Source organism: Brassica napus, chromosome C9 (assembly GCF_020379485.1).
Source record: "Brassica napus cultivar Da-Ae chromosome C9, Da-Ae, whole genome shotgun sequence".
Lineage (NCBI taxonomy): Eukaryota > Viridiplantae > Streptophyta > Magnoliopsida > Brassicales > Brassicaceae > Brassica > Brassica napus.
The window spans coordinates 7,267,387-7,292,306 of record NC_063452.1 but is presented as its reverse complement, the minus strand read 5'-3'; the positions used below and the strand labels follow the sequence as shown (position 1 = coordinate 7,292,306).

The 24,920-nt window shown below is 38.2% G+C and overlaps 1 protein-coding gene, 1 long non-coding RNA gene and 2 other non-coding genes across 4 annotated transcripts; 2 read left to right on the top strand and 2 right to left on the bottom strand.

Annotated features, from left to right (window-relative positions):
• Positions 1–1,967: 1,967 nt before the first annotated feature.
• Positions 1,968–2,074, bottom strand: LOC125593599. Its single transcript, XR_007329500.1, has one exon. It is a non-coding gene; the product is annotated as a small nucleolar RNA R71 (small nucleolar RNA).
• Positions 2,075–13,124: 11,050 nt separating this feature from the next.
• On the top strand, positions 13,125–14,457 carry LOC106395684. The gene is made up of 2 exons (XR_001279329.3): positions 13,125–14,057; positions 14,125–14,457. It is a non-coding gene; the product is annotated as an uncharacterized LOC106395684 (long non-coding RNA).
• A 5,628-nt stretch (positions 14,458–20,085) lies between these two features.
• BNAC09G08290D lies at positions 20,086–23,777 on the bottom strand. Its single transcript, XM_048767905.1, has one exon. It carries the CDS (start codon positions 23,277–23,279, stop codon positions 22,350–22,352), a length of 930 nt encoding a protein of 309 aa, XP_048623862.1. The 5' UTR covers positions 23,280–23,777; the 3' UTR covers positions 20,086–22,349.
• Positions 20,699–20,770, top strand: TRNAG-UCC. The gene has a single exon. It is a non-coding gene; the product is annotated as a tRNA-Gly (tRNA).
• Positions 23,778–24,920: the final 1,143 nt, after the last annotated feature.

The window sequence follows — 24,920 nt, the reverse complement described above, 5'->3', positions numbered from 1 at the left end:
AGGACACTTGATGTTAAAATTGCTAGATAGTTATTAAACTTGAACTTAAAGATTGCTTGATTGAATTAAGCCAAAGACATTTGATGTTTAATGATTTCTAAGCAAATGGACATTTACCTAGACATAGGACTTGTCTAAAATTGTGTTTAGACTTAAGAGATTACTTTGATTGAAAGCTTGTCACCTAGATTGGATCTTAGTTACTTGAAGTCAATTCCCAATACCCATGGATTCACTTGTCTAAATTGATTAAAACCTTGTTGTATTGCTCTGTTTGCTATTGTTACTTGTCACACACTCACAACTATTGAATCTGCTTAGCTTAAGAAATGACTTGTATTCTCACTGATTCGCATCACTAGGACTGGTTCGACATTCACCCCCCTACACTACAACAATTACAATAGGCAGAAAAACCTATTATCAATTTGGCGCCGTTGCCGGGAATATGCTTCAAGCTATTATTTAATCCTTGTTTATCTTTATTCTCTGTTGTACCTACTTGAATATGCTTCAATCTATTATGAGATTAAGTGTTTTCATGAAGATTAGTGAGTAGTATCCTTAAGAATTCATGGGTTAGGGAGATTAGAGTAACTTAGTGAAGATCTATGGTGTTATTGTATTAGATCCTTGTATGAACTTGCTTGTTGAGTATTTTTAATGCTTGTTTAGTCTTGATCACTCTAAACCTGATTTCTAAACACTTCTCATCAGACATGATTAGATGAAGTGTTTGAATCAACTCAACTAAGCTCTAGTGAGATTAGCCAAGGACACTTGATGTTAAAATTGCTAGATAGTTATTAAACTTGAACTTAAAGATTGCTTGATTGAATTAAGCCAAAGACATTTGATGTTTAATGATTTCTAAGCAAATGGACATTTACCTAGACATAGGACTTGTCTAAAATTGTGTTTAGACTTAAGAGATTACTTTGATTGAAAGCTTGTCACCTAGATTGGATCTTAGTTACTTGAAGTCAATTCCCAATACCCATGGATTCACTTGTCTAAATTGATTAAAACCTTGTTGTATTGCTCTGTTTGCTATTGTTACTTGTCACACACTCACAACTATTGAATCTGCTTAGCTTAAGAAATGACTTGTATTCTCACTGATTCACATCACTAGGACTGGTTCGACATTCACCCCCCTACACTACAACATTTGCAATAGGCAGAAAAACCTATTATCAATTTGGCGCCGTTGCCAATCCTAGTCTGATTGTGACATTGCGTTTGAGTCTTTGCTTGAGACTGAGTTTTACTTTGTTTTTAAGTTACTAATTATCTATCTTCATATATATTTGGATGACAGGTGCATGAACTTGAGAAGCAAAGGATCAACAAATCTTGCACCAAGAGTGGACAACATCAAAGCCTTAGAAAGAGAGTTGGGAAGACAGAGAAGAGAAAGAGAAAAGCAAGCCCACTTACATAGATTGGGGCTTGAGATGGAGAGAAACCCGAATCAACCGGAAGGTGTCTATGAAGTTGATGATCATAGACAAAATGTCCAAGAAGTTCCTCCTGGAGCTGCTCAAGAGGGCAATGGTCAAGGAGCTGCCAACCTTCGACCTAGACAACCACAACGCCAAGCTAGGGCCATCGGTACATATGATCAACCTAACATAAATGGGAATAGGTTGGGCATTAGGGGACCGCCAGTTGCCAACAACAATTTCGAGATCAAGTCCAGCCTCATCAACATGATTGAAAACAACAAGTACCATGGACTTGCCTTGGAAGACCCACTAGATCACCTTGACAGATTTGATAAATACTGTGGCTTGTCAAAAACAAATGGAGTTTCAGAGGATGCTTTCAAGCTCAGATTGTTTCCCTTCTCTTTGGGAGACAAGGCTCACACTTGGGAGAAAAACATCTCAAGTGATACTATCACAACTTGGGATGAATGCAAGAAGGCCTTCCTCAACAAGTTCTTCTCTGCTACAAGGACTGCAAACCTTAGAAATCAGATCTCTGGTTTTCAACAAAAAGGACTTGAAGGATTTTCAGAGGCATGGGAGAGATTCAGAACCTACTTGTCTCAATGTCCCCACCATGGCTTCAACAATGAGAGCTTGCTAAGCACATTCTACAGAGGAGTCTTGCCTAAATTCAAAAGCCAGCTTGACACTGCAAGCAATGGAAACTACTTGGGGAGGACTGTCGAAGATGCATTAGAACTCTTGGAGAACATGGCACAGAGTGATTCTGTCTACAATGATGAATATGACAGAAGAGACAGAAGTGGGGGAGGAGAAGATATGACCACAAAAAGAGAACTGAAAGCAATACAAGAAAAGATTGACATGCTACTATCAGAAAAGAACAAGAAGGAGGAGTTACATATGGTTTCTGAAGCTGATGGAGTAGAATGCCAAGAAGATATGTACTATGTCAATGCTCAGGGTACATGGTACAAGAAGGAACATGACTATCAAAACCAGAACAACTACCAACAGAAACCCTTCTACAACAACCAACAGAAGCCATTCAACAACTACCAGCCAAAACCATTCTACAACAATCAGCCTAAGCCATTCTACAACAACAACCAAGGTGGTTACCAACCAAAACAGAACTTCCCTCCTGGATTCTCACCAAAACCAAATCTACCAGCACAAGAACAAGCTGGATCATCAACACAACCTCCACAAGAGAGTAGTACTGAAGCGATGCTAAAACAATTATTGGAGGGACAAGCAAGAAGTGAGAAACAATTAGGGTATGAGCTGAAAAATCTACACAACAAGATTGATGGGAATTACCATGATCTAAACAACAAGTTCAAAAACTTGGAGAACCAGTTTGTCTCTATGACAGCCAGCTCAAGTCGCCAACAAGGTACACTACCTGGAAAGCCTGAACAAAACCCAAAGGAGACAATGAAGGCAATCACCCTAAGGAGTGGAAGAGAGTTGCCTCCTAAAGTTCTCATTAAGGATAATGAGAAACAAGGTGGGGAGGTGGTCATCAATGTAGATGATGATGTGGTGATTGTGGATGAGAAAACTAATGAGGAAATATTGGAGAAGATAGTTGAAGCTAAGGGCAAGAGAAAGATTGGAGAGGAGAAATTTGAGAACAAAAATGAGGAGGTTACATCAACAAAGGAGAAATTGTTCACTCCTCCTCCCTATGAGCCAAAACTTCCCTTTCCTGGAAGATTCAAAAAGCAACTCCTAGAGAAATACAAAGCCTTGTTTGACAAGCAAATGAGTGAAGTTCAGCTCACCATGCCCATAATTGATGCATTTATGCTGGTTCCACAATACAGCAAGTTCTTGAAAGATGCTGTAGAACAAAAGAAGAAAGAGATGGAAGGGATGGTGATTCTTACTCACGAGTGCAGTGCCATTATTCAGAGAATGACTGTCCCAAGGAAGCTAGAAGACCCTGGTAGTTTCACCCTGCCATGCGCCATTGGACCTTTGACATTTGAGAAATGTCTATGTGACTTGGGAGCAAGTGTCAGCCTCATGCCACTATCCATTGCCAAGAAGCTTGGGTTTACACAATATAAAAAGTGCAAGATCTCTTTGGTGCTAGCTGATCGATCTGTCAAGCTCCCCATTGGCATCCTAGAAGATCTTCCTGTAAAGATAGGAAATTGTGAAGTGCCTACTGACTTTGTAGTGCTTGAGATGGATGAAGAGCCTAGAGATCCTTTGATCTTTGGGAGACCTTTCTTGGCGACTGCTGGAGCAATGGTGAATGTGAGAGATGGCACAATTGATCTCCACCTTGGAAAAGATCACATTCTCCATTTTGATATCAAGGAGATGATGAAGAAGCCCACAACTCAAGGAGAAATATTCTACATTGATGAGATGGATGCCTTGGCTGATGATTTCCTTGAAGAGTTAGCGATTGAGGACTCTCTTCAACAGGCCCTGACCATTGAAAGAGAGACCCAAATGATTGAAAACAAAGAGAGTGATGAGCTAGTAAGAAGGCTAGATGTTCACCTTGAGGAGGATGGAGAAGATGAGTTCATGGAGTTGCCACAAATGACTCAACATGCTGCCTCAGCAGACATTCAAGAGAACCTCCATCAAGCTGATTGGAGTGAGCTCAAGGCACCAAAAGTGGAGCTTAAACCTCTTCCCCATGGTGTAAGGTACGCTTTCCTTGGACCTAATGAGACATATCCTGTCATTGTGAGTAGTGAGCTGACTGAGAATGAATTGTCTATGCTTTTAAATGAACTTAAAAAGTATAGAAAAGCACTAGGATACTCACTTGATGACATTAAAGGAATCTCACCATCTTTGTGCATGCATAGGATACATCTAGAGGATGAATCTAAAACTTCAATTGAACACCAAAGAAGATTAAATCCTAATTTGAAAGATGTTGTTAAAAAGAGATAATCAAATTGTTAGATGCTGGTGTGATCTATCCTATCTCTGATAGCAATTGGGTTTCACCTGTGCATGTAGTTCCTAAAAAAGGTGGCATAACAGTTGTTAAGAACGAAAATGATGAGTTAATACCAACAAGAACAATAACTGGACATAGGATGTGCATTGACTATCGAAAACTGAATGCAGCCTCTAGAAAGGATCATTTCCCTTTACCATTCATTGATCAGATGTTAGAGAGGCTAGCTAACCATCCTTATTATTGTTTCCTTGATGGATACTCTGGATTTTTCCAAATCCCTATACACCCAAATGACCAAGAGAAAACGACATTCACTTGTCCTTATGGTACCTTTGCATATCGAAGGATGCCATTTGGACTGTGCAATGCACCAGCAACATTCCAAAGAGCAATGATGTCAATTTTCTCTGATTTTATTGAGGATGTAATGGAGGTGTTTATGGATGATTTTTCTGTATATGGTTCTTCGTTTGCTACTTGTTTGTCAAATCTTTGCAGGGTATTACAGAGATGTGAGGACACTAACCTGGTGCTCAATTGGGAGAAGTGTCACTTCATGGTCAATGAAGGGATTGTTCTTGGACACAAAGTTTCTGAGAAAGGAATTGAAGTGGACAAAGCCAAGATAGATGTCATGGTTGGTCTAGCTCCACCAAGAACAGTGAAGGATATAAGAAGCTTTCTGGGTCATGCCGGTTTCTATAGAAGATTCATCATGGATTTCTCTAAGATAGCTAGACCATTGACCAGGCTGTTATGCAAAGAAGCTGCATTTCACTTCGATGAGGAGTGTATGGAAGCTTTCAAAAACCTGAAGAATGCACTCATCAGTACACCCATAGTTCAGCCGCCAGATTGGGATCTCCCCTTTGAGATCATGTGTGATGCAAGTGACTTTGCTGTAGGAGCAGTCTTAGGCCAGAAGAGAGACAAGAAGTCACATGTGATCTACTATGCAAGTAGAACACTTGATGAAGCTCAAGCTAAATACTCTACAACTGAGAAGGAGCTATTGGCCATTGTCTTTGCATTTGAGAAGTTCAGAAGCTACTTGGTTGGGTCAAAGGTGACTGTCTACACTGATCATGCTGCATTGAGACACCTCTTAGCCAAGAAAGATGCAAAACCAAGACTGTTGAGATGGATTCTGCTGCTACAAGAGTTTGATCTTGAGATCAAGGACAGGCCTGGAGTTGAGAATGGAGTAGCTGATCACCTGTCCAGGTTGAAGGTGGAGTGTGGAATCCCTATTGATGACAGACTTCCAGAAGAGCAAATGATGGCTATTCATGCAGTGGTAGCTGTTTGTGAGACGGGAAAGAAACTTGAAGAGGTGAAGGCAGCTGATGAGAAGGGTCCTTGGTATGCTGATATAGTCAACTACTTAGCTACTGGAAAAGAACCATTGAACCTTGAAGGTTATGCCAAGAAGAAGTTCTATAAGGATGTGAAGAGATATTATTGGGATGAGCCTTACCTCTACATACTTTGTAGAGATCAACTCTATAGAAGGGCAGTGGCTGAAGAAGAAATTGATGGGATCCTTACACATTGTCATGGATCATCCTATGGAGGCCACTTTGCTACCTTTAAGACGGTTGCAAAAGTCCTACAAGCTGGATTTTGGTGGCCTCACATGTTTAAAGACACCCAAGACTTTGTCTCAAGGTGTGACTCTTGTCAAAGAAGAGGAAACATCACCAAGAGGAATGAAATGCCTCAAAACCCCATCCTAGAAGTTGAAGTGTTTGATGTCTGGGGTATTGACTTCATGGGGCCTTTTCCTTCCTCTTATAGCAACAAGTACATACTGGTGGCTGTAGATTATGTCTCTAAGTGGGTGGAAGCAATTGCAAGTCCAACCAATGATGCAAAGGTGGTTCTAAAAATGTTCAAGAGCATAATCTTTCCAAGGTTTGGGATTCCAAGAGTTGTGATCAGTGATGGAGGGTCTCACTTCATCAACAGACTGTTTGCAAACCTCCTTAAGAAGAATGGTGTGAAGCACAAGGTTGCAACTCCTTACCACCCCCAAACAAGTGGTCAAGTTGAGATTTCCAACAGGGAGATCAAGTCCATTCTGGAGAAGATTGTGGGGGTTACACGGAAAGATTGGTCCATCAAGCTTGATGATGCATTGTGGGCTTATAGGACAGCTTACAAGACACCTTTGGGGACTACACCTTTCAACCTTCTCTATGGAAAATCTTGCCATCTACCAGTTGAGCTTGAGTACAAGGCACTATGGGCAGTCAAGTTGCTGAACTTTGACATCAAGAGCGCCAAGGAGAAGAGATTGATCCAGCTGAATGAACTTGATGAGATAAGACTTGAAGCTTTTGAAAGTTCAAAGATCTACAAAGAGAAAACAAAGGCTCTCCATGACAAACATATCCTGAAAAGAGACTTTAAAGAAGGAGATCAAGTTCTTCTATACAACTCCAGACTGAAACTGTTTCCAGGCAAGCTCAAGTCAAGGTGGTCTGGTCCTTTCAAGATTAAAGAGGTTAAACCTTATGGAGCAATAGTTTTGTGGACTTCTGATGGAAGAGAGTTCACCATCAATGGACAAAGGGCGAAGCTTTACTTGGGAACCAAATCGGAAGACCTGGGAGCTTCAATTCCACTGTCTGATCCTACCCCGGCCTAATCTAAAAGGAAGCAAAGTCAAGCTCGGGACTTAAAACAAGCTCACTTGGGAGGAAGTCCCATGGTATCCTTGTAAATATTGCATTGGTATTTTCATTTTTCATCTTATTGCATAAAAAAAAAAAAAAAAAATATAAAAAAAAAAAAAAAAAAAAAAAAAAAAAAGGGAGAGAAGATGTGTGCAGGTGCTTGATCGGTTCAGTTTTGAGCAGGAGTTGTGCATGAGAGCGAGGTCTCACAGCGACACCTCAAGGTCGCTCCACCTGGGAGCGAGGTTTCGAGAGCGACACTACAAGGTCGCTCGCGATTTCGTTGCCGGATCAAGAACAAACCGCGCCAGAGCGAGGTCTCGGAGCGAGGTGGAAAGGTCGCTCCATCTGGGAGCGACGTTATGGGAGAGACACCTCGTAGTCGCTCGCGTATTGATAAACCGGAGCGACACACTAGAGCGACACCTTGAAGTCGCTCCAACTCAGAGCGAGGTTTCCAGAGCGATACTCCAAGGTCGCTCGCGGTTTAGTAGAAGCACGACGCAGGGAAACTACTCGGGAGCGACCTCTCCCAGCGACACCCTCACGTCGCTCCCGCACCGGTCCAGGTAAGTTTCCTAACTCTAAACCCCGGTTTAACTCAAGTAAACCGACCCTAACCACCCTAGACTGAACCGGACGACCCTAAACCTACCCCAACCCCCGCGACTCCATCTCTATCACTCTCCCTTCCTCTCAAAAACTCACAAACTCTCTCAAACTCACCCACACCAAAATTCCCAAAACCTTCTCAATTCTCACCCAAATCAACTAGTTCTTGTTTCTAAATCCAAGCTTTCGCCCCTGTAGTCTATTCTTCACTACCCATTCACCATTTCCTTTCATCCAGAGCAAGGTATTGAGTTTTTAAATTCAAATTCGTAGGTCCATGAACCCTAGAATTTGAAAGTCGAAATTTGGTTCTTTTCTTGCTAGATTGTGGTGAAATAGACTAGGGAAAGTTTATCTATCAAGTTGGGTTGTTGAATTAATGGTGAAATTGAGTTTAAATCGCACTTAGGCAAAATTAGGATTCATGGATTTGGGGGTTTTTCGAATTTGATCTTAATTGGGTATGTTTGTGGGTGGACTAGATGCGTTAAGATGTTACATTGTTGCATTGTGTTGAACTTGAGTTTAAACTGAAAAATTCACCTGTTAAGTTCACTTTTGCAAAAATTTGATGCTGAAAATTCTTGCTTTTCTTTACTTCCATCTACTTATCCCTTTCCAAGTTTGTAATTTTTCAGGTTAAAATGGTTAAGAAGACAAAGGGAAGGTTGGAAGCTGAGAGGCAAGAAGCCGAAAGTCAAGAGTTTGCACTAAGAGGAAAAGCTTTAACCAGCGAGCCAACTGGCTCAGGGACGCAGAGGACTGTGAGACAGCAGACGTTGGCTGCAAAGAAATCGAAAGAACACGAGAAGAGGGCAGGAAAAAGCGTACCAGTTCCCACCCATGAGGAAGGTGAAACTGAGAGTGAAGATGAGCCGGCACCTACGAAGAAAGCCAAAATGTCAAAGGGCAAAGGGGTTGCTGTTGATCGAGACAGAACGAAAACTCCATCTGTGGAGGAGCTATATGACCATTTGAAGAATGGAGTCACTTGGGCTCCAACCAGGTTTGCCGACCTCGGTTTGCTGAAGGAGTTGGGTCTAGAGTCTGATATTGAGACGATGCTGGGACATTTGAAGATGCCAAAACTCCTCACCATGGCTTATCCTTTCTACAAGGATGTCACTTGTCAGTTCCTATCCTCTCTTGTGGTCACTTACCATGACACGGCGCACGTGAGACAAGGATGGGGAAAAATCAGGTTCAAGGTCAATGGAAGAGAATTCAACATGAACTTCAAGGACATTGGGAGGGTCATGGGGTTCCAAGACCTAGAAGACCACTCACTTCCCAAGTGTGAGAACCTCCCCACAGAGCTCTGGAAGTTGATTACTGGAAACAAACACTCTACCGGGGCAGACAAGAACTCACACATCCGACACCCGTCTGTACGCTACCTCCACAGATTGCTAGTCCATGCTTTTTACCCACGGAAGCAAGCTGGTACGGTTACTGAGGAAGACATGAGACTGCTCTGTCCGGCTATCCGTCCCTACGCTCAACCTGGAGTGTTACCCCTTCCCAGCACTGACATCTATGCTACTTTTGGGATTGTCAGTTTCTTTGTGGGCCGTCTCGAGCACTATAGAGATTGGGCGTGGTACACCACTGATTCGCGCCCAAAGATGGGGATAGGCGGAATGATCACACCACTGCTCCAATTTCTGAATGTTCCCTTGGGAAAGGACGCAGCGGGGCCTAGGTTCATTGATGGCACCTACTTGAGGATTGCCACATATTTCAGTGGGATGTATGGGAAGGACTACGTCTACCACTACTACTTGCAGGGCAAGCCAGTCGAGGTGGTTCTTCCAAACCGGAACGTGACGAGTTTAGAGATACCTGGAGCTGTCAGCTTCAACATTCCCCAGGAGTACTTTCTCGGAGAACACGGTCCTCTCGATCCAATTCAAGCAGCTCCATCAAGGAAAAGGAGTGTCCCTACGCAACCTGACTCGCCTGTTGCAGACACATCTGAGCATATCTATGGACCTCCGCGCTACTACTTCAAGCCCCATGACGGAGTCCTTCCACCTGGAGCTCTCCGTGATGCTCACGACCACATTGGTCGTCTCCAGAGGTGGAACAAAGCTCAGGACAGAACGATAGAAAAGCTGAAGGATAAATGCAAGGCGCTAAGCAAGACTGTGAAGAAGCAGGCTAAGACTTCAGCCAAGTTCATGAGGAAAGTAGCTGATGTCTTAACTAGGGGAGGAATAGCTGGATGTAGCTCAGCCGATTTCGCTTTTGCGAACACCTCAAACCCCCAGCCTCCACCACCGCCTGATGCTCTTGGTTTCCCCCTCACTGCTGCGCAGCTTCAGCGTAAGTGGAGGAACCCACCCACTCAACCTTCCACTTCAGGCAACAAATCCCCATCCCTCGCTTCTTCAGACAGTGAGGACGAGATTCACGAGGTTGAGAGCCAACCATGGTATGGAGGCTCCGGTTCAGCATCCGGTGGTTACTACACCACCTTCCCTCCTGACGACGACGATGCTGGGGCATCTGCCCCCACATACTATCCATAGGAGGTACTTCTTTCTCTCCCTTGTACATACCATTTCATTTTTGCAAATTAGTTTTCTTCTCGGTATCTCTCTCTTTCCTTGAACACAGAGACTGTGTATCTAAAGTTTGGGGGAGGTACCAAGCATTTGATCATGTTTGCTTTCATTGTGTTACATTTGAGTCATGCATTGAACACCTATTTGCATATAAAAAAAAAAAAAAAAAAAAAAAAAAAAAAAAAGATTTTTCATTTAGATTGCATCATTTGCACCATTAGGAGAGTCTAGAGCATATAGGTTGCATTCACTTGCATTGGGAGCAATGATTTTAAATACCTTGTAAAGAACACTACGTTGCACCTGAGTATCCATGCACCTCTCGAAAAGACTTGTATGTTTCGAGCCTTGAAAACTCTTCTCGAAACTTATTGATTGTAGAAACTCAGTCTTTGAAGCCAGCTACAACCTTATTTGAACTGAATGAACTTAATGCTTCTTGCTTAGGGTCTCTTGTGTACTGAGTCATGGCTATACACACTTGAGTTGTCACATCTTTTATGCCATTCTTTTTGACAAACTCTAGTGGTAGACCACTCCCAAAACCTTTCCTTCCTTTTAAGCTTTCATTGTTTGATGAGTGAGGCCTTCTTCGGAAAGTTTTACATGTGCATAATGTTGAGAGTATCGGGAACGACAATGCTTGATCTTCATTTTTGCTGGATTGGACACTCTATTGTCTAGCTATAGGTGGGAGGGTGAGCGTTGTAATCATGATTTGGGAGAAATAAAAAGATAGATTCTTGTGCTCAAGTGAATTGATTTATTGGGATAAGTAGAGAACCTCCAGCTCTAGTTTTGAAAAGTCTTGGCCCCCAACCAAAAAAATAAAAAAAAAAAAAAAAAAAAAGAGAGAAAAAGGGGGCTAGCAAAGTTGTTAGGAGCTGAGAGACATTTTGAGATTGTGAAAAATCCCTTATAGATTTCAAGGAAAAAGAGCTGATGTTTTTAGAATCTTTTGGTGAGAGGTGTGAGTTGGGTTTGACATTTGAGAGTGAATGTGTAACTTATATGTTTGGGAAAAGGGTAGAACAATGGAGATTGAGCATTGTATGCATGAGTTGGTCCCTTTCTTAGATATATTATGTGCAATGTCAAGGCTACTTGTTTTGAGAGTAAACCACCTTAAAGATCATATGTTTTGAACCTCTTGAATCACTTGAATAAAAGCCTTCCCTTACCCAACCAAATGACTTGGACCAACTGACCATTTGCAAGAATTCACTTGATATCTTATGCTTAATGAATGTGAGAGTTGGCAGATCTGAATGTGTGGATGCTTGATGATGAGTGTAGGGACAAAAGGAGTTGAGATAGGCCTAGAGAAGCTAGAGTGTAATAAGAGAGTGTGCTAATTGTGTTTGCTAGTGGTGTTTCTTTTGGTTATGAGCTCCCACCTTCAACCTCTCTCCCTATGAGTTCTAGAAAGTTCACTTGTGGACAAGTAAAGAACAAGTTTGGGGGAGTTGATATCTTGCATATTTCTATTGTTTTATCCATTCATCCATGTGCATTTTGATCATATAGATTAGGATTTAGCCATGTTTAGGTTGCATTTTGCATACATGAGTCCTTATCAGGTATTGGAGTACCACATGGAGTACTTGGAGGCATTTGGAGCTCAAAAAGGAGTGTTTAGAGTGGTCATTGGGCGAGCAAGGGATGGGAGCGACCAGTCCGGAGCGACACCACCAAGTCGCTCTGATCACCAGTCTGGAGCGACCAGTCCGGAGCGACACCACCAAGTCGCTCTGATCACCAGTCTGGAGCGACCTCACTAGAGCGACAGGGAAGAGTCGCTCGCGTATTGATCACCCGGAGACAACGAATCCGGAGCGACCTCTCGCAGCGAGACAGCGAGGTCGCTCCCGAATCCGGAGAGTGAAAGATGAACACGGATGAAAGCCTTAAAGATCTTTTCTGAAGCTCAAAATTGGTGGAGACACTGGAAATTGAGTTAGCTTTCCAATGGAAGTGGTTTCAAGTCATTTGGAGCTGTATTGGATAAGTTATAATCGATTTACTAAAGGTGTATCAACCCTTGCCGGGGACCACTGGAAAGTTGATGGGATTAACCAACTTCCCACTTTCTTCCACCCACCTTACCTTTGCACGATTTTTCTTACTTTTATGTATAATATCTGCTTTCTTTTTATCATAAGAGTGGGCAAGAAACATCATTATCCAACTTTGTAATAATTTAACTTGTCAAAACTCTCTCTCTTTGAAATATCATTGTTCTTAGTGTTCTTGAGCTGTTCTTCAATTGTTCATCATCTGTTCTTGAGTTTTAATTTCGTTTTGCTTATTTAATCCTTGTTTATCTTTATTCTCTGTTGTACCTACTTGAATATGCTTCAATCTATTATGAGATTAAGTGTTTTCATGAAGATTAGTGAGTAGTATCCTTAAGAATTCATGGGTTAGGGAGATTAGAGTAACTTAGTGAAGATCTATGGTGTTATTGTATTAGATCCTTGTATGAACTTGCTTGTTGAGTATTTTTAATGCTTGTTTAGTCTTGATCACTCTAAACCTGATTTCTAAACACTTCTCATCAGACATGATTAGATGAAGTGTTTGAATCAACTCAACTAAGCTCTAGTGAGATTAGCCAAGGACACTTGATGTTAAAATTGCTAGATAGTTATTAAACTTGAACTTAAAGATTGCTTGATTGAATTAAGCCAAAGACATTTGATGTTTAATGATTTCTAAGCAAATGGACATTTACCTAGACATAGGACTTGTCTAAAATTGTGTTTAGACTTAAGAGATTACTTTGATTGAAAGCTTGTCACCTAGATTGGATCTTAGTTACTTGAAGTCAATTCTCAATACTCATGGATTCACTTGTCTAAATTGATTAAAACCTTGTTGTATTGCTCTGTTTGCTATTGTTACTTGTCACACACTCACAACTATTGAATCTGCTTAGCTTAAGAAATGACTTGTATTCTCACTGATTCGCATCACTAGGACTGGTTCGACATTCACCCCCCTACACTACAACAATTACAATAGGCAGAAAAACCTATTATCAATGATGATATTCCTTTTTTTCAAATTGAGATCGAATAATATTAGTCCTTGGCGGATGATAATATTGAGATCGAATAATATTAGTCCTTTATAAATTGAGATCGAATAATATTAGTCCTTTATAAATAATAATATTTATACCTCTGTCATTTGATGTTTTTCAAATTTGATGTTTCAATATGAAATAATGTTTCAAATTCTTCCTTCTAAGCTCCGCCAAACACTTAGAAAAAAAAACTCATCCTATCTCTCTCTTCTCTAACGATGATATTCCTTTTTTTCAAATTGAGATCGAATAATATTAGTGGAGGAGGAGACGATCGGGTTGCTATTTTGATACACAATGCAAAGTTCTACAAAGAACGAATAACGGAAGTGCAAGACTTCATCCCTAGGAAAACACCTTCTTGAGACTTCAGGACTTTACCACTCTCTTGAAATCCCTTAACGCAACCGACGATCAAATCTGCTCTTCTTTGGGAAAAAATAAGCCAAGATCAGCACAAATCGATCCGTTGCGGACCTGATCTGATTTTAAACCTTTCTTTTGTTTCAGGGGAAGGGTTGTGTTTACAGCAACCAGAAGCATTGGTGAAGATAGTGCCGACTAAAGAAAGAGAGTTGAAGTTGTGTAGCTACAAAGGAGTAGTAGATAGATGAGCTTGGCTCTGCTGAGAAATTTTTGAAGTTGTTTGTGGTAGTATCATTTACGTTTCAAATAGCTGAAGTGGTTCATCTCAGAAACTCTTTCTCAATGCTTGAGGTATTACAATGTTCATTTGTTAATTCATGTGTTACAAGGTATGGTGATTGATACAAAAGTCAAACAGGTTATTCATGAAGTTCTTAGAAGCTGTCCTTAAGACTGGGAACAAGATGAATGTAGGAACCATATGTGGTGGCGCAAAAATCCTCAAGTTTATGCTCTGCTCAAGCTCTCTGATGTTAAGGGCACTGATGGGAAGACAACTCAACTCCACTTTGTCATGCATGCAGGCATGTCCTTGCCATAAGGCAGGTGAAGCACTTGCTTGATGCCACATTTTATATAGTAAAAATAAGGTCATATTTCATACAATGTTTTGGACAAACGATTACCTTGTTTGACTTTATGTTATCATATCCTTATTCCATTTTTATCTTATTCAATATACTTCCTATGCTAACCATATTTATTATTATTTTAAGCCTTTTCGTATTGTTTGTGGTACTATTTACCGTTCGTATCTTACATAAAAGGCCACACAATTTTTTTTATCAAGTGATATTATATATTGATTGATTTGAGTTATATAGAAACTGGTGAAAGTAATGAAAAAGTCTATCTTTATTCATAACATAGAGGTTCATTATATAGGAGATTACACCGTCATAGATAAATGGAAAGATTACAAATCATAATCTCTTGGTTATGACTCATCCATAATCTGGTTCATAACACTCCCCCTTGGATGCCATAACCATTTAGAGCTTGTAATGTGCTTGTCTCATTAAAACCTTACCAGGAAAACCCAATTGGGACAAAACCATGGTGAAGGAAAAAGAGTACAACAAATATTACTCCCCCTGATTTGAACATTACTGAAGGTCTCTTGGACCTCTCCAATTTTCTGCAATCCGTGGGTGATGAAGATTTTGGACAGAATATATTTCGTCCTCGAACATGATAGTTGGTTCTTCTTTACCATCGGCTATGTCATAATCTGATAGAACATATTGAGTCATCGACCTCAAATACACACACATGAAATCTTGGATGATGTTGCTGTGATATGCGTGTACCACCATGTGTAAAGCATAACCTGTCTGAAAACAATCAACAAAACTAAATAACCTCTCTTTGAGCTGGTTAGTATAAAATAAACCAAAATCAAAGGCTTCTTCATCGTCCTTCTTATGGACCAAACAGATGAGTATCTAAAACAAGACTTCTGCATCGTCCATCTCAGGACTAAATGGACTTTTTTATCGTCCACCTTTGGACTGAATGGATCAGTGTCCAAAACAAGTGATCTCACGCTCATGTACTAGATAATGGGTGAGACTGGTCCATATTAAATCTCTTGAGTATCCTTTTCTGTATATACTATTTGATGCACAAGGATTTCATTGTTAATGTACTCAAGCTGTAATCTCAAACAAAACTGTTTTCCAAGATCTTTCATCTCAAACTCTTTTTTGAGATATTCAACTGTTTGGAAAATTGTATCCAGAGGTTCCTAGGATATTCATATCATATACTTTGATGATTATCAATATTGTTCTCGAGAACTTGTTGTTCTTTCAGCTCAATACCCTCTAGTACTTTCATTATCCAGTGGACCATATAAATATGCAGTCACTACATCAATTTGCTGCAAGTCTAATTTTCTCTTTTATATAGCCAGACTTATGAGAAATCTAAAAGTAGTTGCATCTACCACATGGGAGTATGTCTCCTCATAATCTATTACTGGTCTTTGTGAAAATCCTTGTGCAACATCAGCTCTATATCTCACGATTTCTATTCCTCACAAGACTCATTTATATCCACTGGTTTTAACATCATATGGTGTCTTAATCATATGGCCAAATATGTCTTTCTTCCTTAAACTATTTAACCCCACGTTTCCATTCAATCCAATCTGTTTTACGAGTGCGCACTCTTATATTGACATGGGTTCATGATCCTCGCTTATATTCATAAATTCAAGTGCTACCTTATATGCAAATAAATCATCTTATGTCGACATTCCTTATTGGTTCCATTATATTCCAGACATGATATAATCGATTGAGATTCATTATTATCAGGACCTTTAATACTTTGCAGCTTGGTGTCCCAAACTATATTGTTTGGTACATGTACCTTAAAGCCGGCCGGCCTTATCTCCATGTCTAGGATGGTTTCCTTAGTAACCTCGGATTTGGATTTTGATTATCATTCTCTGCACCTTTCTTTTGTTTCCGAGGATTCTTATCTTTTGGAACCTATTTGGTCTACCACGTTTCATATGTTGTTTAGACTTTGTAGCAACTTGACTGTGTCTCTACTTGGACATCAAATTCGTTGGTGCTTTACAAGCTGGTTTATATATGACTTAGTCATTCTTTTTCGGGTCAGCAAATGTGTCTGGCATTTGATTGGCTAACTTTGTAAATGTATAATCTTTGGACGTCTATTTCATATTCTTTAGTCTGAGGATCTTGCCAAGACATTGATGGTTGATTCCATTCTATTTCTTTTACCATTCTTTTACCAGCTTTATTTTTTGTTCTCTTTCTGGTCTTAAAATAATCCGTGTACCTGGCCTCAAATATAATCACCCATAGTTGGCTCAAAGTACTTTATTATTGTGGGAGAATCATATCCAACATATACCCCCACCTCCTTTTGAGTTCCCATCTTAGTTCTCTGTGGTGGAGCAATTAGTACATAGACAGCACATCCAAATGTCTTATGATGGGGTATGTCTAGCTCTTGACCCATTAATAATTGTGATAGGGGATATCTATGCTCACTAAATAGCCTGATGCGTATTAACTTAGGTGCATGTAAATTTCGTGTGGCCCAAGCTGTGAATAGGAGTTTTGACCTCATAAGTTATGGTCTATCAATCAGCTATTTGCGTTTTAAAAGATTTCGGCCAAGCAGTTCTTGGTATGGACATGTATCACAGAATTGTCCACACTTACTTCCATTGACATACCATAATCATTTAAACGCTTGGGACATGTATTCACCAGTATCATCTAGACATATAGTCTTTATTTATGAAAAAGGGGCTCGTAGCCGTTTTACTGGTGATGGCCTAATGAGTTTCCCTTGTGTACATGCTACACACGTGAGATTCTTTGGGATAACTCTTTTTATCTTTTAATGTGTGTCTTTTGAATATCAATTTTCGCATCATGTTTGGACCAGGATGGCCAATCCGGTCGTGCCATAAAGTGTATATTTTCGCAGGCTTTTAGCCTCTATCATACTGATCTATGCATAGTCTAGGTCAGTAGAGAATGCAGGTATAGTCTTTAGGACTTATTATGGTCTTGGGCGATTTTATACATATATCTGAAGGAACTCTTTGTTTCCTTTGCCCATTGTTTCAATATGGAAACCATTCATTCTTATATCTTTAAAACTCAATAGGCTGCTCTTGCTCTTAGAGCTGGGCGATATAAGGCATCACTGATTTCTAGATGCATACCCTTAGGCAATAACATATTAGCCTAGCCATAGTCTTCTTTCAGACTGGCGATACCTGCTTTAGTACTTATATTGGCGTTTTTCAGTGTACTCATATAGAAAAATCATTCATTCATTTAATCTAAGCAGACAATGTAATAGAAATAAATTCAAGGAGATAAAAATCATAGAAAGCATACAAGCAAAGCAATCACACAAGTTTGATGTCAAAATCAGATTATCAACTTGATTCTTTTAAACAATCATAAGTCTCATATTCCATAAGATCATCTTGATCATGTTCAAAATTATTTTCACCATCTTTATAGACCAAGTGGGTTTCAGGATTCTTCCCTTTCAGACTCTCTTTGATAGAGGTCACAAAAATGTTTGGGAGTCCTTCATATCTTAGCTCAATGGTTTCCATTCCACATCTATGGCACACTGATTTGGTCGAGCTTTATGGTTTAAAGGATATACCACGGCCACTTCCTTGACCATGGCTCAAATTGGGTTGATACCCACGGCCTCTGCCATAGTGATTTCCACGGCCAAATGTGTTATAGTGGCCATGGCCACGTCCTTTCCACCCTCCACGGCCATGAACGTGTGGTCTATCATTCTGGACGTGGTTACCTTTTTTTTTCTTCTGCGGCCTTATTGGTATCAGGTAATGGGGTTAATCCAGGAGGTCTCAATTCACTGTTTCTCATCAGTAATCCATTATTTTGCCCATCTAGCAATAGACTCATCCACGGACTTATAGTCCTGGATTCTGGGATTCCTCCAATCAAATAGGGCATCTGGTAACAACACCGTTCTTTGGTGATCATATCTCATTTTTTAACTATGTCCAAAGGTCTAGAGGATTCTCTATAGTCAGATACTGATCTTTGAGACTCTTAATAAGATGATGGCTAATAATTAATATTGCCTTGTGTCAATCTTTCTCATTGGCATTATTGCCTTCTATGATACATTCACCAAGTCTTTTTGACTTTAGGATAATCTTTGTATCCAATGCCCACCGTAAATAATTATCTCCAGAGAGATTTAGGGCAGCAAAATCCAGGTTGATTTTCGACATCTCAAATCATATATCACTCAATATTTAGGTATAATTTTCATGCTGCCTTACTCTTAAAAACAATCAATTCGGATTTCAATCTTGTGAGGACAATGAGACTATAAATCTTAAAGGCATTTAATCAATCAGTCAATTTCTAGCAAGTCTCAGCAATACTATTTCTATGTGCTCATAATATTATGGTTTATCAAGACTAGCAAAAACGGATTCAATTAATCATACAATTAGGGTTTAACAATCAATAGATTTTAGCAAAACTAGTAAAAAGATTTATTAATCACTCAATCAGTTTCAAGGCTGATTTTAGCAATGCTAGAATATAGATTTCAAGCATGGATTTCAATGAATCAGTTTCAACGTTGATTTTAGCAATACAAGAATATAAATTTCAAGCATGAATTTCAATGAATCAGTTTCAAGGCTGATTGGTATTTAGCATAAACCATGTGTAAATAATTTATATAGTATCCGAATTTATCAAACCTCAAAAACATATAATCATATCAATCAATTTAATCGAACTTAGCATACAATCTTAAACCTCAAGACATTAGATTTTATCATGAATCTATCAACCTAGGAAACAGATTCTCAATTCTCAAAACATCCAAATCAGATCAATATAACCTATCTTACAGATTATTTAGGGTTTCTATTTAAAACAGATCAGATTACAAAACTATCAATCCTAGCATATGATATTAAACCTCAAGAATCATGCAATCAGATCATTCGGATTTTAAACAAGTAAACCTCAATCAATCTATCAACCTATTGGATTATATAAGCAAAGCAAGCTACCAACCTATCGGATTCAATCAATGTTTTAACAGGCTGGTCGGTTTAAACAATTTTAAATCAGATGAACAATTAACCAAGCAGGATGAGAAAATAAATCTATCAATTTAACGGTCAAACAATTCTAGCAACATAGCTTCAGATTCAACCAGATTTAAAACCTCAATGATCAAAACCGAAAACAGTTTTGATTTCAAAATATTCGATTAGGGTTTTAATATGTGATTTGATAATTATAGTATAATTAATTCTGATACTTATATTATTTAGGGTTTATAGATATAGGGTTAGGTTTTATCGGATTTTAACTTGTAAAAACCGATTTGGGGTTTTAATCATGTAGGAAGATGATTTAGGGTTTGGGGTATCGAACTTTTAGAGTTTCGATTTACTCAATTAGGATTTTTGATTTATTACCCTATGGTTTTGATTCATAAAGATTATGGTTTTAGGGTTTCATTCTTTATCAATCAATCCATGTTCGATTATGGGTTCTTAGGTTTTGAATTACCTTTTAACCTTAGATGATTGTTGAATCGGACCAGCAAAGGAGTTGAGCCGCGAGCTGGACCCGAACGGGACGCGAGCTGGAATGGATCGAGTCGCTTCTATCGGGTCGCGGACGTCCTTTGTTGCTTGATTGGGAACGCCTTGATCGTCGGACGCGAGCTTTCTGATGCTGTCACGAACGAGGAAGAGGTCGCGTGCTGGAGCTGCTCTCGGGTCGCGAACGTCTTAGCTAGGATTAGGAACGCCTTGGGCTGAAGCTGATCGGGAACGCGAGCTGGAACAGATGCGGGAACAAGAGACGCGATCGGGTTTTAGGGTTCATCGGATCGCCGGCTAGAGTTAGGGTTTTAGGGTTTTTTCGATTTGGGTGTTAGCTTAGGAATTTAGAGTCTCGTGCTGATAACGTGTTGTGAAAGTAATGGAAAAGTCTATATTTATTCATAACATAGAAGTTCGTTATATTGGAGATTACACCGTCATAGATAAATGAAAAAATTACAAATCATAATCTCTTGGTTATGAGTCATCCACAATCATTTTCATAACATAAATTACATTTAATTTTAGATTATTTTATTAGTAATTTTCACATAATATAGCAATTAATTTTACATTTGAGTTGGTTTGCCCATCGACACTACATGTCACGTGACAAGATATAGAACTTTTAATCAACTTCCTCGAGCTTGCTACCTTCAGCATTAGCATGTATACAAACGACTGAATGCCTAGCGTTTTTATACAAACGACTGAGTGCCTAGCGTTTAGAACTTTAAAATTTGTATAGCACTAAATAAATATGGATTCATAAAGTATAAATTGTAATCGAGTTGGTTTCCAACAAGCGTCTGTAGTCCAACGGTTAGGATAATTGCCTTCCAAGCAATAGACCCGGGTTCGACTTCCGGCAGACGCAATTGTTTTCAAAATTGTTATTCCCCTAGAATTTTGCTTTTTTTTTCTGCTCTAACAGTTAAACATTTGTCTCTTTGTACTTTATTATCCGTGAATTGTGTTGCACACAATCAATACTAATTTTACTAGTAATACGAAGCCAAATGGTGGAAGATGATGGCTACAACTGAATTGTATTTTTTTAAATTAAAATGATATGGATTGATTGGTTCTATTAGTTTCACAATTTTATCTTTTGTTTACCATTAATGAAATAGAATAGTCATTTCATCAATTCCATAAATAAATAGATAAATACAAAAAAATGATTTCATAACAAATTTGTTCATGAATAAATGGAATGGATTGAATCCATTTTATATTCTATTTTTGTTAATCCATTTATCTTTATTAGACTAATTCAAATATTTGTATTTTTTGAATTAAAATGATATGGTATGATTGATTCTATTATTTCCACAAGTTTCGATCGTTTACCATGAATAAAATAAAATAGTCATTTCATCAATTCCATAAATAAATAGATAAATACAAAGAAAATGATTTCATAACAAATTTGTCCATGAATAAATGGAATGGATCGATTCTATTTTTATATTCTATTTCTGTTAATCCGTTTATTTGTATTCCACTAATTCAAATATTTGTATTTTTTTATTTAAAAATGATATGGAATGATTGATTCTATTAATTACAAAAAAACTTCTATCGTTTACCATGAATAAAATAGAATAGTCATTTCATAAATTCCATAAATAAATAGATAAATACAAAAAAAAAACTATTCCATAACAAATTTGTTCATGAATAAATGGAATGGACCGGCTCCATTTTTTATACTTCATTTCTGTTAATCCATTTATTTTTATTCCACTAGTTAAAATATTTGTTTACCAGTTACAACAGATAAGTTTTCAACTTTTACCAATAATTATGACATGTCATTTATTTTATATTGTAATATATGTATTTTAACAGGAGAAAAACTAGTGCATGCATAAAAGATGAGTAAGAAATTTGAATTTAGTAAATATCTGCCAATTCATGTTCAAGTTAATATTTTACCATATATTTTAATTAGTTTTGTGACATTTTATTATGCAGTTTTAATTGTTTTCACGTAAATACTAACGCAAAACAAAACTATTATATGAAATATACAATTATATACTTTTTAACAAACTTGGAAGAAAATTAACTTGAAAAGTAATCTGATAGTGTATTCTTTTGAAAATGTTTTTAATTTGATAATATAATTACAATATGGTTCGGGAAATTATTCCTTCAAGTCGATAGAACTAGATAAAATTCTGACTAATCGCCTAATCAAAAGTGAATCATAAGCTCGATAAAAAAAAGAGGATGTGTTCATGCACAATATAGTGTTGTGTTACACTTGTTTTAAAGTAAATTTGCAGTGACATTCAATGCTAAATTATTTGAAAACATATTCCATTCATAATGAGAAAGTCCAAATTAAAGAGATAGGCATAAGGCATTACATATGTTTTCTGATTATTAAATTATAACATAAAGATAAAGATGAAACAAAAAAAAAAACTTAGATTTTCTTTCAACTTTTAGGTGAAGCAAGTACGTCTGTCCTTCTTCTCGTTGTATTTACGAGCCCTAATGTGTTTACCATTGATCCGAAACTTTTGGAGCTTCTCACCTTCTAGTATGCGATCCACGGTAACAACCGAGTCCAAAACCAGCTTTGCAAACAGTGGTTGTTGCTGATCATTATTACACGCAATTATGTTAGGTGAACTTACGCAGTCTTCTCGCATGTAAACGCCTACCACACACTTTTCTCCAAATCTGTTGGTGAAAAGCTCCTTAACTTCAGCCTTCGACACAGGAAAGCCACGAGAAAACGTTATAAACATCGTTCGGTCATTCTCACTTTCCATGCAGTGATCGTTCCACTCCCAAAGACCCTTTGGGAAGAGGAATGAGCTGTTGCTGTTGAAGGTGTTAGCCCCATCAACTACATCAGGTCGCATGACGTTGATGTTTCCGAAAGTTGGATGCGGGAAGCCAGGTATGATCAGAGAGTACTGTAATCCGGGGACGGAAAATGGTGGTGAAGAATATGGAAGAACTTGTGTAAGGATATCGGAAAATATTCTAGAACAAATGGTGGTTAGAAAGGTTTTGATTCCAGCAATGGCGGTGTATCGATATTTGTAAATCATGGGAAGTGAGATGTGTTTTTGTAAATATCTTGAAGTGAGAGGGATCTGGTCGAAGCCAATTGGGGGATGAACGGACTCGATACATCGAAAGCAAGAAACAGCTTCGTTAGCAAAAGATGCAATGAGTTGATCTGGAAGAGCAAAGATGGTTGAGAAAATTTCTTCAAAACCAAAGTTTTCAAGCCAAAACCATGTAGCCATGACAAGGAGTGATTCAGATGGTGATCTTGAAAACATTAGGACCAGTTTAGAGAATATCACCCTCTCTTGGGCATGGTAAGTGTGTAGTTGGTCTAGTGTGGGAGGTGACATGACTGGTTTGTGATGGAGAAGAATGTGAAATTGACTGGTAGATATAATGTCATCCTACTCGTTTTATACGCGTATGAAAGTGGCATTTATGTAAAAAAATTATTTTGAGCCAATAAATGCAAATATTTAGTTATCTTATTATTTTTTTCTCTTTTCGAGGGGGGGAGGAAGATTTAGTTATCTTATCTAACTAATGCTTCGTGGTAGTTTTAAGCAGTAGTTACAAAAAAATTGAAAGTGACTATTTTCTTAGTTGGTTTTGTTATAGTATTTGATGTTGACTATTAGATGTAATTTTTCACTCCATTCTGACATGATTCTTTTGGAGTTAATTTGACATTTGGAATTGAGTGCTAATCTATACTATTAAAATAGAAGGATGATTATGCTCTTAATTTTCTAAATATTTACAATTGTATATCATTACTTATTTTCTGAATATTTATTTAATTAATTCTACTGTAAAACTAAACATTTAAAACTCGCCCTTTTTTCAAAAAAAAAAAAAAAAAAAAAAAAAAAAACTAAACATTTAAAACTAACAATACCCTAATTATACATCACAACCCTTTTTCTTCTGCCCTCTTCACCTCGCTCTCTTTTCCGTTAATCTATTGGAATATATCTGAAATAGTTCTTCCGAAGAAAATGTTGCAGTCATGGCATAAAACTTATGGCCTAAACATCATTAAAGATCCTTTTTCTCTAAGACAATCCCATCGATCAGAGAAAATATCATCAAGAATCAAAAACGACAGTTTTTAAGTAAGGGAGGGATATAAATAAAAAAAATCTGTTGAATGGCTTTGTGGAACTGGAACATCTAAGAAAGAGGATGAAAGCGATCAAGAGGTAGTTAGACTTCGGTTTCATAGCATCTTATTATGGATTTTGGTCTTATGAAATTTATGTCATTGAACCATCAAGAAAGTTTTGATTGTAGGAACCATATGTGGTGACACAAAAATCCTCAAGTTTGATGATTTGCGTAAGCTCTCTGATGTTAAAGGCACATATGGGAAAACAACTCAACTCCACTTCCAAAAGATATCATGTGATATTATATATTGATTGATTTGAGTTATATAAAAAATACATTTAATCTAAACTATTAAAACAGAAGTACGAAACAAATTTTACCTTGTCTTTTTCTAAATATTTACTATAAACTGCTACTGGGTTGTAAAATGTCGTTTTAAAATTTATAAAACCAGCGAACTGGCGAAGGTAATAAAATTAGGACATTATAGTTAACGGCAATCATTTTGGTGGGCTTTAATGATGGGTCCAAATTCCTACAAACGACATCATATGTTTTTTTTTTTTGTCGACTTTAGATTTCATTTCTTTGGCCCAATGGACAAAGTTACAAGCAATACATCATAAAACCAATCCCCATCATTTACAATCTCGAATTAAAATTAAAGCTCAAATCCCCAATCCATTATATTGATTTGGATCAATATCTTCGAGAAAGTGTCGTATTAAGGAACGTGCGTTGACTGCAGAAGCAATAAGAGACACGCGTAATCAAACGCTCTTGCATGAGTGTCCTAGGTCAGAAACTCGCCACGTCTCCAATTTCGTAACACGCCTCCGCCCAAGATGAGGATCCAGTGTTAGTGCGCCGCCGTAAGTTCT